The sequence below is a fragment of the Perissodus microlepis genome, chromosome 3 (assembly GCF_051167445.1).
Source record: "Perissodus microlepis isolate ML-2025 ecotype Zambia chromosome 3, ASM5116744v1, whole genome shotgun sequence".
Classification (NCBI taxonomy): domain Eukaryota; kingdom Metazoa; phylum Chordata; class Actinopteri; order Cichliformes; family Cichlidae; genus Perissodus; species Perissodus microlepis.
Genome location: NC_140463.1, coordinates 19025465 through 19039310, shown reverse-complemented (window position 1 = coordinate 19039310; position 13846 = coordinate 19025465). Strand labels below are relative to the sequence as shown.

Genomic DNA, 13846 nt, shown 5'->3' with positions numbered 1-13846 from the left:
CCCCAACTGTAGCTTCCTGACTCCTATGGTAAGCAGAACCCAGTGTCCATAAATTCCTTTCCTTCTAAACAATTACACACACTCTCAGGCCTACAACTAAGCCAAACTAAAACACAGACCAATCCTTCCTTATTCCTTGGATCTAAACAAATTTAACACATCATATTATAATAGTTATGTTCTTGTACTCACAAACTTCAGTGAGAACTGTGACATTTATAAAGTGGAGTTTATTTATATAGAAAAAAGGGTTAACAAGCTAAAAAGTTGAAAAAAAAAGAAAGGTTAAACATACATTATCGCTCTCAAACCACTCACAGCACACAGCACAGCCTGATAACCCTCCCTCTTCTTCCTGCTCTTAAACACAGCACCTCCTCTCTGTCCATGTGTTTCCTCGTTCCCTCCCCTTCAGATCTGCACTTGGGTGTAACCAACATGTGGTGACGTGTAAGAGCTGACAGGGTCCATTCACTGCAGAAACACATGATGTTGAGGTCAGAGCTCAGACTAGTTTCAGTTATAAGGAAGTGAAACTCACACAGTCACTGACACTGAGAGGAGAAATGGCACAGAAAGGAGTTCAGCTGGACCGAGAAACTTTCTCTTGTTCCATCTGTTTGGATCTACTGAAGGATCCGGTGACTACAACCTGTGGACACAGCTACTGCAGGAACTGTATTAAAACCCACTTTGATGAAGAGGACAGGAAGGGAATCCACAGCTGCCCTCAGTGCAGGAAGACTTTCACACCGAGGCCTGTCCTGGAGAAAAACACCATGTTAGCAGCTTTAGTGGAGCAGCTGAAGAAGACTGGACTCCAAGCTGCTCCAGCTGATCACTGCTATGCTGGACCTGAAGATGTGGCCTGTGATTTCTGCACTGGGAGGAAGCTGAAAGCTATCAAGTCCTGTTTGGTCTGTCTGGCCTCTTACTGTGAGAAACACCTCCAACCTCACTATGATGTAGCGCCATTAAAGAAACACAAGCTGGTGGCCCCCTCCAAGAAGCTCCAGGAGAACATCTGCTCTCGTCATGATGAGGTGATGAAGATTTTCTGTCGTACTGATCAGCAGAGTATCTGTTATCTCTGCCTGATGGATGAACATAAAGGCCACGAAACAGTCCCAGTTGCAGCACAAAGGACTGAGAAGCAGAAGGAGCTCAAGGTGAGACGACTAAACATCCAGCAGAGAATCCAGGAGCGAGAGAAAGATGTGAAGCTGCTTCGACAGGAGGTGGAGGCCATCAATGGCTCTGCTGATAAAGCAGTGGAGGACAGTGAGAAGATGTTCACTGAGCTGATCCGTCTCATCCAGAAAAGAAGCTCTGATGTGAAGCAGCAGGTCAGATCCCAGCAGGAAACTGAAGTGAGTCGAGTCAAAGAGCTTCAGGAGAAGCTGGAGCAGGAGATCGCTGAGCTGAAGAGGAAAGACGGCGAGCTGGAGCAGCTCTCACACACAGAGGATCACAACCAGTTTCTACACAACTACCCCTCACTGTCAGCACTCAGTGAGTCTACACACTCATCCAGCATCAAATTCCGTCCTCTGAGCTACTTTGAGGATGTGACAGCAGCTGTGTCAGAGACCAGAGATAAACTACAGGACATTCTGAGAGAGGAATGGACAAACATCTCACTGACAGTCACTGAAGTGGATGTTTTACTGTCACCAACAGAGCCAAAGACCAGAGCTGAATTCTTAAAATGTTCATGTGAAATCACACTGGATCCAAACACAGCAAACACACATCTGTTATTATCTGATGGGAACAGAAAAGTAACATTTATGATGTTCAAACAGTCTTATTATCATCGAGACAAATTCACTGAATGTTATCAGGTCCTGAGTAGAGAGAGTCTGACTGGGCGTTGTTACTGGGAGGTGGAGTGGAGAGGGGGAGCAGTTCGTGTAGCAGTCGCATACAAGAATATCAGCAGAACAGGGTTGGGCAATGAATGTTTATTTGGAAACAATGACAAATCTTGGGCATTATATTGTGACACAAACAGATATATATTTGTGCACAACGATGTCCAAACTGTCCTCTCAGGTCCTCGGTCCTCCAGAGTAGGAGTGTACCTGGATCACAGAGCAGGTATTCTGTCTTTCTACAGCATCTCTGAAACCATGACTCTCCTCCACAGAGTCCAGACCACATTCACTCAGCCGCTCTATGCTGGACTTTGGACTTGGAAAGATGGAGCCACTGCAGAGTTGATTAAATTCAAATAGAGAAGACAGGTTCATGTTGATCCCTGACCATTATATGTACTTGTGTAGTTTCAAAATGAGGCTTTACATTTTAGAAGCTTAGAAGTTCAGTGGTCTATTGATGTGTGAAAATAATATTGCACTGATTCAAACTGTACTTACATTTATATACCTTACATCAATATAAATCTGAATTTGTTCTTATGGCTGATAATCATGTGAGTTTAAATGATACTACTCTTCATATTCAGCATGTTTGAAATCTGTCATCAGTCTGGTTAGTGGTTTTATTCTGTGGTTGCTGTAGTGGGTTGTCAAATGCAAAAATATATTGGAGCTGCAGTGATTCATCAGTTAGTCAATGATTAGAGAATTGATTGTTTTATAATTATTTTAATCACATTTAAAGTTGGTTCCAGTTTCTGAAATGTGAAGATTGTTGATTTTCCTGATCATATATGACTGTAAACTTAATGCCTTTGAGTTTTGAACTTTTACAATTTAATAAAACTTTGAATCCTTGAGGTTTTTGATATTATATTCTTGTATCTAGAGTGACCACACTTAATGTCATTTTTCATATGAAAAGTGACCACACTTAATGTCATTTTTCATATGAAAAGTTTGGTCATACTCGATCATTTATATTATTATTATTATTATTTAAATCCATTCACTCACTTCTGCTCATCCTTTTCAGGGTCACTGCAGCCTATTCCAGCTGTCTTGGGGAGAGAGGCGGGGTACACCCTGTACAATCTGTCGCAGGGCTAACACATAGACAACCATTCGCACTCCCATTCACTCCCTGTCCTCCACTCTCCCGACCTTCATCCAGTATGTCACCTGCCTCACCAGAGACAATAAAACATTGGACTTATTGTATGCTAACACCAAGGAGGCATACAGCTCATCATCTCTTCCTCCCCTGGGGGGCTCAGATCACAACCTTGTTCATCTCCAGCCTGTGTATAAACCTCTAGTACACAGAGAACCAGTTGTGAAACGCACAGTAAGGAAATTGTCGGCAGAGACTGAAGAGGCCCTGAGGGACTGTTTCCTTTCCACTGTGTGGGACAATTAAAGGATTATTCTATTCTATTCTATTCTAACCTCTGCAGCCTTTTGGAGGATGACCTCAACAGCATCACAGACTGCATTACGAATTACATGAACTTCTGTGTGGACAACACCGTACCCATCATAAAGGAATTATGTTTTTCTAACAACAAGCCATGGATAAATCCTGAAATAAAGGCTCTCTCATCAAGGAGAAGAAGAGAGTCTTTAGATCTGAAGACAAACAGGAGCTAAGAGTTGTCCAGAAGAAGCTGAAATGGAAGATAAGGCAAGGGAAGGAAAACTACAGGAGGAAGATGGAAGAGCAGCTGTAACAGGACAACATCAGAGGGGTTTGGAACAGCCTGAAGACAATCTCAGGACAAATACCAACCACCCAGGCTTCAGGAGACTTGGGGTGGGTAAATTACTTACTTACTTAGATCCTCCCATGCCTTATGTTGACATATCGGGCGGCAAACGAATGCCACCAGGCTTGATCTTGTGCCTGGGCTTCAGCTTCTTCCAACAATATATTTGATGTCTTTAGGTCTTGATGGAATGACCTTTGCCAGGTGTTACGGGGACATCCTCATGGTCTTTTAATGCCCAGGGGTTGCAAGCGCATCTCTGTTTTTGGAATCCGTCCGTCATCCATGCGGAGGATATGGCCGGCCAGTCGGAGTCTTTGGCCTGCAACGATGTTGTGAAGTTTGACCGTGCCACTCCTTCGCAAGACCTCCTCGTTGGTGATGTGCTCGGTGTAGCGGATCTACAGAATCCGGCGAAGGCATTGCTGCTGAAAGACGTCGAGCTTGGTGTTGATGCAGGCCGACACCTTCCAAGTCTCGCTGGCATAAATGGCGGTTGGGATCAAGATCGAATTAAGCAAGTGGAGTTTGATCTTGAGGGAGATGGTCGGGGAGGACCAGATCTTGTTCATCCTCCGAAATACTGCAGCCACCTTTCCAGTGCGGCATTTGACATCCACCTCCGCATCGCTGTCATGGGAAATCACGCTACCGAGGTAGGGGAATTTCTTCACTTCTTCTAGCTGCTGTGTCCCGATGTAGATCCCCCGTCATGGGTCCTTGGAGCTGACGTGCATGATCTGCGACTTTTCAGAGCTCCTCAGGCCAATCTTGCCGGCTTCTTGTCTTAGATCGGTCGTTCCTTGCTGTAGCTTCAGCTCGTCTTCCTCGAGTAGGGCGATATCGTCAGCGAAATCGAGGTCGCCAAGACGGTCTTGATCAGACCAATGGATGCCAGCTCCTATACGGGCACCAGCTCGCCGCATGACGTAGTCGAGGGCAACGAGAAAAAGCTGTGGTGACAGGATGCAGCCCTGCCTGATGCCGGTGGTGTTCTTGAAGAAGTCGGTGTGGCCATTTCCGGTTTTAACGCAAAAGCACGATCGCAAGTACAGGTCCTTGAAGATGTTGAGGAAGATGGTAGGGACACCGTACAAGCGCAGGATCTGCCAAAGAGAATCACGGTGGATGCTATCGAAGGCCTTCTTGAATCGACGAAATTGATGGCGAGTTGTTGCCGGTACTCGATGCACTGTTCAATGATTTTTCTTAAGGCAAAAATCTGCTCCTGTATCTTTAACACTAATACAGATGAATAATACTACACCAAGAAAAAACTGGAGATTTAATACATCACTGCTCAAAGACGAAGAGTTTATCAAATACTTTAAAAAAGAATGGACTCTATATTTAGGCTTTAATGACATTCCTGGAACATCAGCATCTGTCCTCTGGGAAGCAGGGAAAGCCGTGATGAGAGGTAAAATAATCTCTTTCTCATCACATAAGAAGAAAGAAGAAAACAAAAAAATTCAGGAACTAGAGAAAAACATCAAATCCTTAGAAAAAGCCTATGTGTCACACCAAGATCAAGAAATATTAAACAAAATACGCAAGACAAAACTAGAATTAAATGAAATTATTAATAAAAAGACTAAATTCTTAGTACAAAGACTTCGCCTGCAAAATTATGAACACGGTAACAAATCCGGACAATTTCTTGCTAACCAGTTAAAAATCAATAAAGAAAAAACAACTATATGTGCTGTTAAAGATTTATCTGGGAATACAATATATGATCCTAAAAAAATAAATAACATTTTTAGGGATTTCTATGAAACTTTATATACACCACAAATAAACCCATCTAAAAACGAAATTGATCAATTTCTCGACAACATAACTCTTCCAAAATTATTAGACACCCAAGCAATGGCACTGGATTCGCCACTGATGCCAGGTGAACTCCAGGAAGCTCTGATAAGTATGCCCAATAATAAGGCTCCAGGTCCAGATGGTTTTCCAACAGATTTTTACAAAGAATTCTGGACAATTCTGGCACCAGTTTTTCACAGGATGTTGCAGGAAATCAAAGAAAATGGTAGACTACCATCAAATATGAACTCTGCAAATATCAGTCTCTTACAAAAACCAGGCAAAGACCCTGTATATCCCTCAAGCTATCGTCCAATATCCCTTATTAATGTAGACCTTAAAATAATCTGCAAAGCTCTCTCAAAGAGATTAGAGAAAATAACCCCCCTTTTAATTCATCCTGACCAAACTGGTTTTATAAAAGGTAGGCACTCATCAACAAATACACGTAGATTACTTAATTTAATAGACTACTCATGCAGTAAAAACACTGAAACCATAATATTTTCTTTAGATGCAGAAAAAGCATTTGACAGAGTTAACTGGAAATTTCTATTTGCAACTTTACATAAATTTGGTTTTGGACCCTCTTTCATAAACTGGTTAAAAATATTATATAACTCCCCAACAGCTTGTGTCAGAACAAATGACCAAACATCCTCCCGCTTCTCTCTTCTGAGGGGCACCAGACAGGGATGCCCACTCTCCCCTTCACTGTTTGCAATTTTTATTGAGCCATTAGCAGCAGCAATTAGACAGGCTACAACAATTAAGGGCATAAAATGTAAGAATATAGAACATAAAATCAGCCTTTATGCAGATGATGTGTTACTTTTTCTCCAAAACTCACAAACCAATATCTCTGGGGTAATTGCATTGATAAATTCCTTCTCAAGTGTCTCAGATTATTCAATTAACTGGTCGAAATCAACAGTTCTTCCGATTAATTGCTCCTTCCATAATTCTTCTCCTTCCCCACTGCAATGTGGAAATATAAAATATTTAGGTATTAATGTCTCTCCTAAACTTTCAGAATTAACTAAATTAAACCACATCCCACTTTTAAAGACAGTAGAAGGCGACCTGGCTAGATGGAAATCTTTACCCATATCACTCATGGGAAGGGTCGCCGCTATAAAAATGATGATCTTGCCAAAAATAAACTATTTATTTTCAATGATCCCAAATAAGCCATCACAAGATTGGTTCAGATCTCTAGACTCGTACATTTCTAAATTCCTTTGGAAAGATAAACCCCCACGTATCAGCTTAAAAACACTACAAAGGACCAAGGATAAAGGAGGATTAGATCTGCCTAACTTTAATCACTATTTTTTAGCCAACAGGCTTCAGTTCATCTCTAGATGGTTTAAACACACCCTCTTAGATGAACCTTGGATAGATGTAGAACAGGCACTATGTAATAACCTAGAAATTTCAGACCTACCATTTATCAGCTCAAACATCAAACGACATGAATGCTTTAAAAGCATCAATATTAGCTCTTCTCTGACAGCATGGTGGGAGTTTCTAAAAATGACAGAGTCTTCATTAATCCCATGCAAACGTACACCTATCTGGAACAACCCGGACATATTACAAAACAATAATATGATAAACTTTTCAGATTGGAGTTGCAAAGGAATTAAATACTTGGAACATATATTGGAAGGAACAGACTTTATTTCGTTTGACAGACTAGTTATACAATATGGGATCAACAAGAAACGATTTTTGGAATATCAACAAATTAAATCCATAGTAAAAAAGAAATTTAATCCCAGTGAAGCTGAATTACAAACACCACCAAGTGTGGTACAATTTCTTAGTCTAAAACCCCCCCAAATTATTGTCTAAAATATACAGAACACTTTCTAAAATAGATGAATCAATATCCCTTCCTATTGCAAAATGGGAAGCAGATTTATCAATCAACTTAGACCCAAACCTTTGGTCTCAGATATGCTTAAAAACCTTTCAATGGATCAGAAATCCCAGTTTGCAATTAATACAATACAAAATATTACACAGAGTGCACTATACTGGTCATAGGATGTTCAAGATGGGCTATACGCCTTCCAACAACTGCTCACACTGCACAGCAAATACACCGGACAATTACATCCACGCTCTTTGGTTCTGTCCACCAGTTCAGAAATTTTGGCGTGAGATATGTGAAGACTTATCAAAGTGTCTGAAATGTAACATTCCAGCCTCCCCTTTAGTATGCTTGCTGGGCAACTTGGATGAGGTCACTGCAGAAATAAACACAGCCCACGTTGTTTTTACGGCCCTATGCATTGCCAAGAAAATGGTCCTCATTAACTGGAAAAATAAAAATAATCTTAATTCTAACCAATAGAAAAAACCATCTAATAGATCACATTAGTCTTGATACAACCTCTGCCATCACATTTGATCAATCCCTTTGGGCTCCTTTGATCGGCTTCATCACCTAGTGGGGGTGGGGGGTCATGGTTTGGTCCTGCCTTCGCTATTGTGGTTGATGTGGGGGTAGGGACGGCCTTAGGGCGTCTGGGGAGTCCCTAGGGACGTTTCCCTGGAGGGCCTAACCTGGGGGCTGTGGCCATGACCTGGTTAGAAGCTCTGGGGCTCTTGGATGGTGTTTTCCTTGTGGCTGCGTACAGCAGAGATGGGGGAGGGTCTGTGCTGGCGGACGTTGGTTACTGGCCTGGTAGCCTGGCTGCCCCTGGGGGGGTCCGGGACGGGCGTGGAGGCTTGGGGGTCTGGGGGTGCTCCGCCCCCCGGTCTGGGGTGCTGGCCGGGCCTTGGGGGCTTGGGTCCTGGCTGTTGTGTCGCCGGAGCAGTGGGCGGGTGGGTGCAGGGGGGCTCAGCCCCAGTGCAGGGGACCTCTGGTGCATCGGCCCAACTAGGGGGCTCTCTAACTGGTGGGGAGGTTGTTATATCTTTGCAGGTGGTCTCCTCACTACAGGAGCTCACTCTGCAGGTGGGGGGAGAGATATAGGAGAGGGGGAGAATGAACTCAACCTGGGTGTCTATTGTCTTGTGTAGTTTGGGAGATGATTGGATGATGGGGTGGGTGCAGTTTTCTCTGGGGTGGAGTCGGGTGGGCTGCCCTGGACTCTGTGGGGCTGGGCGGTGCTGCTGCTGCGGGCCCCGGTCCGGATGGGCCTGGGCCCCCTTGCCCTGGTGGGTTCCAGAGCGTGGGGGTGCCTACTGGGGTCAGCGGGGGAGCTGGCCCCAGGGAGGGGCCGCTTGCCCCTCCCTTTCTTCCCTCCCCATCCTCAGCTGCCTCCCTATTCCCGCTCTACCACACCCACCCACACACGCAGGGCTTGGGGTGCAGGTATGTCACCAGGGTGCAGGGGAGGCACTCCCCCTCTGTCCCCTTCTGGCCGCCTGTGCCTCAATTTTATTCTGCAACCTAGACATCCACATTACTCACACTCTCACATAACACATACATATAGGGCCTTGGGGGTGGGCACGTTTTACAGCATCCAGAGGATGGTCGTTGTACTCCAACCCACCTCTGGCGCTGGTGCCCTACCCTCAATTTTAAATGCATTTAGACACTAAGGGTTTTCGGGAGGAGCCGTGCTGCTCTCTGATAGGAAGCAGGAACCATGCTCTCCTGAGTTTTAAATGCACTTTAGAACAGCACACAGCAACACTACATATGAGCGGGCGTAGGGAGGTTTGAGGTCTTCACTCACCCCGGTTCTGTTAGCCGTCAGGGCTGGGGGGCTGGGAGGAGGTGCTGGCCGTCAGACTGGGGTCTGGGATGCGGGTCCTCCCTGCTACTGCAGATAAGGAGGTGGTCCGCTTGCCTCCACCCCAGAGAGAAGGTTTACATCTCCTGGGTCTAGGTGCGGCTTGCCCCTCTGGGGGCGGGGGTACCTGGACCTGGGATATAGAGTATGTTTGGGGAGTGCGACTGTCTGTGCAGTGTCTATTTTTGTCTGTCTACACGTTGGGTGAGTGCCGAGTATTTGGTTGTGCATATGGGGGTGGGAATGCACGTTTGTGTCCGTGTGCGCCTGTTCGTCTGTGTCTATATGTCAGGTTGGGTCTTAGACTCAACCTCTCTGGGTACATCTCAGGCCCTCTAAAGTACGGAGGCCTATCTCCCCTCACCACACTCCCTGCCGGTGGCTGATGCCCTCAGACGTTGGTGTGTTGGTGGTCCTTCTCGTCCGGGGCTGGGCGCTCATGCATGTACCGGCTCACTCCTGGTGGCCGATTGGCGGGGCCGGGCGCCTGTGGCCCGGCTGGGCTCCTTCCGGGGGGTGGGATGCCCTCAGGCCTCTGGCCTCTGGGCCTGAAGCTCGGTCCTCTCTGGCACAGCTGGCTGCCGGCAGAGCCCGCGGGCACGCCACTGCAACCCCCTCTGGCCTCTGCTCCGTAGCTGCGGGGTGACCTCTCGTCTGGGGCTCTACTCAGCTCTTCCCAGGAGGGTGGCATGGTTCCCCCCCCCCTTTGGTGGTCCTCCTCGGGTCCTTGTACTCTGGGGCCTCTGGATATCTGGGGCCTGGATCTCCTCCATACCTGCTTCATACCCTGGTGGACGGGGCTATGGCTCCCCACACTCCCTAGCAGATCGTTACATGGAGAAACCTTTGGAATACAAGCATGCTGATCCACACAGGTATGCACACAGGTGTACACACGGGTGTTCACAGACGCGGACTACACCTTTCTTGGCTGCTGCCTCAAAGCACATTGTGCACTGTCTATCTTGCGTGCTGCACAATATCGTTTATTATTTAGTATCTACTGTTATCTACTGCTAGCTAGTTTATTGTGATGGTGCTGTTTTTATTATGTTGCTCTTTGTTGTTTGCTTTCTCTTCTGTTTTTTTTTTTTCTCCATACAGGTGATCCAGGTGTTTTGTTTGTTTGTTTTTTCCTTTCTTCCCCCCCTTCTCACTGTCTTTTCTCCCCTTTTTCTCCCCAACATCCACTCTTCGATAGGCCCTTGCGTCATGCAAAGCAGACCTCCATTTTTGGCTGATGCAGATAAAATCAATTTCATTGAATGTACGCCCATCCGGGGATCACCATGTCTTCTTGTGGATCTCTCGGTGCTGGAAGTATGTATTTCCAACGCACAGCCCATTTTGCTCGCAGAAGGATACTAATCGTTCGCCGTTGTCACTGAGATGCGTTGAAGATGCATGTGGTCCAACCACTGTCTCCAATCCTAATCGGTCGCCACCCAGCTGGGCATTGAAGTCTTGCATCTTAAGGTTGTGATTCGGGATGTCATTAACGACGTCTTGCAGCTGATTGTAGAAATTGTCCTTGAAAGCAACTTCCGTATTGTCCATTGGCGCATAGACTTGCACAATGGTTGTCTTGGTGTGTACCAATCCGAAACAAGCTGTGATGATGCAGTTGTTAACAGGTTTCCAACCAATGAGGGCTCTCACAGCTTCTTTGCTCAATACAAGCCCCACTCCATGTTCATGTCGATCTTCGTGACACGAGTTCAAGATCGTCTTGCCATCGCTGATAATTCGGCCGCTCTCTATCCACCTCATTTCACTGATTCCGAGGATGTAGAGCCGATAATCGTCAAACTCCTTCGAAAGTTGAGCCAGCCGCTTTGATATAACGTGCGAACCTTCCACGTCCCAATTCTTGTGATGGTTTTGGCGGAGAATAATGCTTCCATCGGGCGCTGGATGCCGTTTTCGGTTTCTTCCATCACCGTCATCCCGTTTGAAGTAGAATTCCCGCCACGCTGCCAAAAAACTTCTGCTTTCGTTTGTCATTTCTGTAGCGGTAGGGTTTTTTTACAGGGACGGGTTGCTAGCCTGACGCCCAACCCTCCTCCTTTCTCATCCAGGCTTGGGACCGTTCATGGCAGAGTTGGGGTGGGCGAATGACCTAAATAAATATTTTAACAAGTTTGATCAAACACCCAACCCCTCCCCCAGCATTGTCCCCTCTGTTGCAATCTCCCTCATCTTCAGGGAGTGCCTGTCTTTCATCTCAGGACTTCACACCTCTCAGCTCCCAGCCATCACACCCACCCACGGTTTCTGTGGACTCCAACTTACACTCCCCTCCCCCCAAATCCACTCTTTCCATCTCAGCACTTCGAGTGAGGAGCGAGCTTCGCCAGATCAAGGTGCGGAAGGCTGCAAGTCCAGATGGCATCAGCTCCAGGCTCCTGAGGTGCTGCGCAGATGAACTGTGTGGCATCCTAGGATATCTGTTCAACCTGAGCCTGTCACTGGGGAAAGTACCACATCGCGGTACCGATACCAAAGGCCTCCCATCCCAAGGACCTCAGCAGCTACAGGCTGGTAGCCCTGACATCACATCTGATGAAGACCCTCGAGAGATTGGTTCTAAACCATCTGGGCCCCCTGGTGAGGTCTTCATTGGATCTGCTGCAGTTTGCTTACCAGCCTGGCATCGGGGTGGAGGACGCCATCATCTACCTCCTGCACCGAGCTCTGACTCACCTGGAGAAGCCTGGAAGCACTGTGAGGATCATGTTCTTGGATTTCTCCTGTGCTTTCAACACCATCCAGGCACGACTTCTGAGGGACAAGCTGGAGCTATCAGGAGGGTCACCACATGTCCCAGTGGATACTGGACTGCCTCACAGGACGCCCACAGTATGTGAGGACACAGGGCTGTGTCTCTGATACGCTGGTCTGCAGTACGGGGGGCCCACAGGAAACTGTACTGGCATCGTTCCTCTTCCCCCTCTACACTGTAGACTTCTCCATCAACTCCCCACAATGCCACCCACAGAAGTTCTCTGACGACTCTGCCATAGTCGGCCTCATCACAGGTGAGGATGACTCAGAGTACAGACAGTGGACTCTGGACTTTTTGGACTGGTGCCATGCAGTTGGTTGTGGACTTCCGCAGACACAGATCCACCACACTAACACCGGTGAACATCCAGGGAGTGGAAATTCAGACAGTAGACTCTTATAGGTATCTGGGTGTTCACCTGAATATTAAACTGGACTGGAGCCACAACACTGATGCTCTTTACAGGAAGGGATCAGAGCAGACTCTACCTGCTGAGCCGGCTGAGGTTATTTTGAGTCCAGGGAGCACTTCTAAAGACTTCCTCCCTGCAGCTATCAGACTGTACAATCAAAACTGCTCCCAACAAATATAGATGTTTACATCATGATGTAAATATGTAAAAATTATGTTTCTGTTCTGTGTCCTGTTCTGTTTGTATATGTGTGTTTATGTTGCTGATACAACCAAATTTCCCCTTGTGGGATAATTAAAGGATTATTCTATTCGATTATTCTATTCTATTCAAACCTATGGGCAATTTAGTGTTTCCAATTAACCTAACCCCACTAACTGCACGTGAGGACTGTGAGGAAACCGGAGTACCCTGAGAGAACCCACGGAAACACGGGGAGAACATGCAAACTCCACAAAGAAAGACCCCGGTCTAATGGTACAATTGAACTCAGGACCTTATTTCTGTGAGGCAGCAGTGCTACCAACGTGCCACCCCATACATTTAAATATAAAACTAAATGATACAGGCCTGTATATTGTGGAGGATAGACATGTTTTATTGCACTGAGCTGTGTCTGGCAGGCAGAGCGTCTCCACAAATCTGATGCTTCTGATTTGAAGAAAATGAGCTGAGGGAGACACCCGGTGGACAAACACAGACATGACAAGAAGAAAGACTAAAGTGCAGAGGGGAAATTCTTGTTGGAATGAATTTGCATGCGTCAGAAAAACACACAGCACACACTCTAACAGTCCTTTATTTGCACTGAAGGAGACACGTGAAGAAACCCAATCACACAACAATGAAGTGAACACATTTATAGCCAGTGTTCAAGATGATGGATAGAAATGAAAATCATGGAGCATTTATGCATTTATAGGTCTGTGTCTTACAGCAGAAGCAGCATTTCCATGAACTCACTGGCCTTTTTCTACTGAACACTCTCTTCTTCATCACCTCATCTGCATCTTGTGACTGCTGCTGAGCTCCAACCCTTTTAACCTCCTGGAGATGATTCAAGATTCAAAGCGTTTGCTGTCATGTGTGCAACGAAAAAGCATCTCTCTGTACAATTAAATTATTTCTCTGCTGTCCACACGCAGATGCCGGTTAATATGTACAAATAGATAAAATACAAATAGCATGAATGTATAAATGGAGACAAAAATTGAAGTATTAAATAGATTTATGAGCTACAAGTTTAATATGCTGCTTTGATATGTAAGATGAACTGATGTGCAAAAATTATTATTACTGTTAAAATAGGTCAGCTGTTCAAGAGTCTGTTAGCAGTGGGGAAGAAGGAGTTGTTGAGTCTGGATGTTCTGGATTTCACACTTCTGAACCTCCGTCCCGAGGGCAGAAGTGTGAACAGTCCGTGTTGGGGGTGT

General features: G+C 45.9%; 1 protein-coding gene across 1 annotated transcript; it reads left to right on the top strand.

Annotated features, from left to right (window-relative positions):
- Nucleotides 1-551: 551 nt before the first annotated feature.
- Nucleotides 552-2520, top strand: LOC146390363 (tripartite motif-containing protein 16-like). The gene has a single exon (XM_084923425.1). The coding sequence runs from the start codon at nt 567-569 to the stop codon at nt 2235-2237; it is 1671 nt and encodes a 556-aa protein (XP_084779551.1). The 5' UTR covers nt 552-566; the 3' UTR covers nt 2238-2520.
- The last annotated feature ends 11326 nt before the right edge of the window (nt 2521-13846 follow it).

Coding starts and splice junctions, on each gene's coding strand:
- LOC146390363 (XM_084923425.1), top strand. CDS start 567: ATGGCACAGAAAGGAGTTCAGCTGGACCGAGAAACTTTCTCTTGTTCC.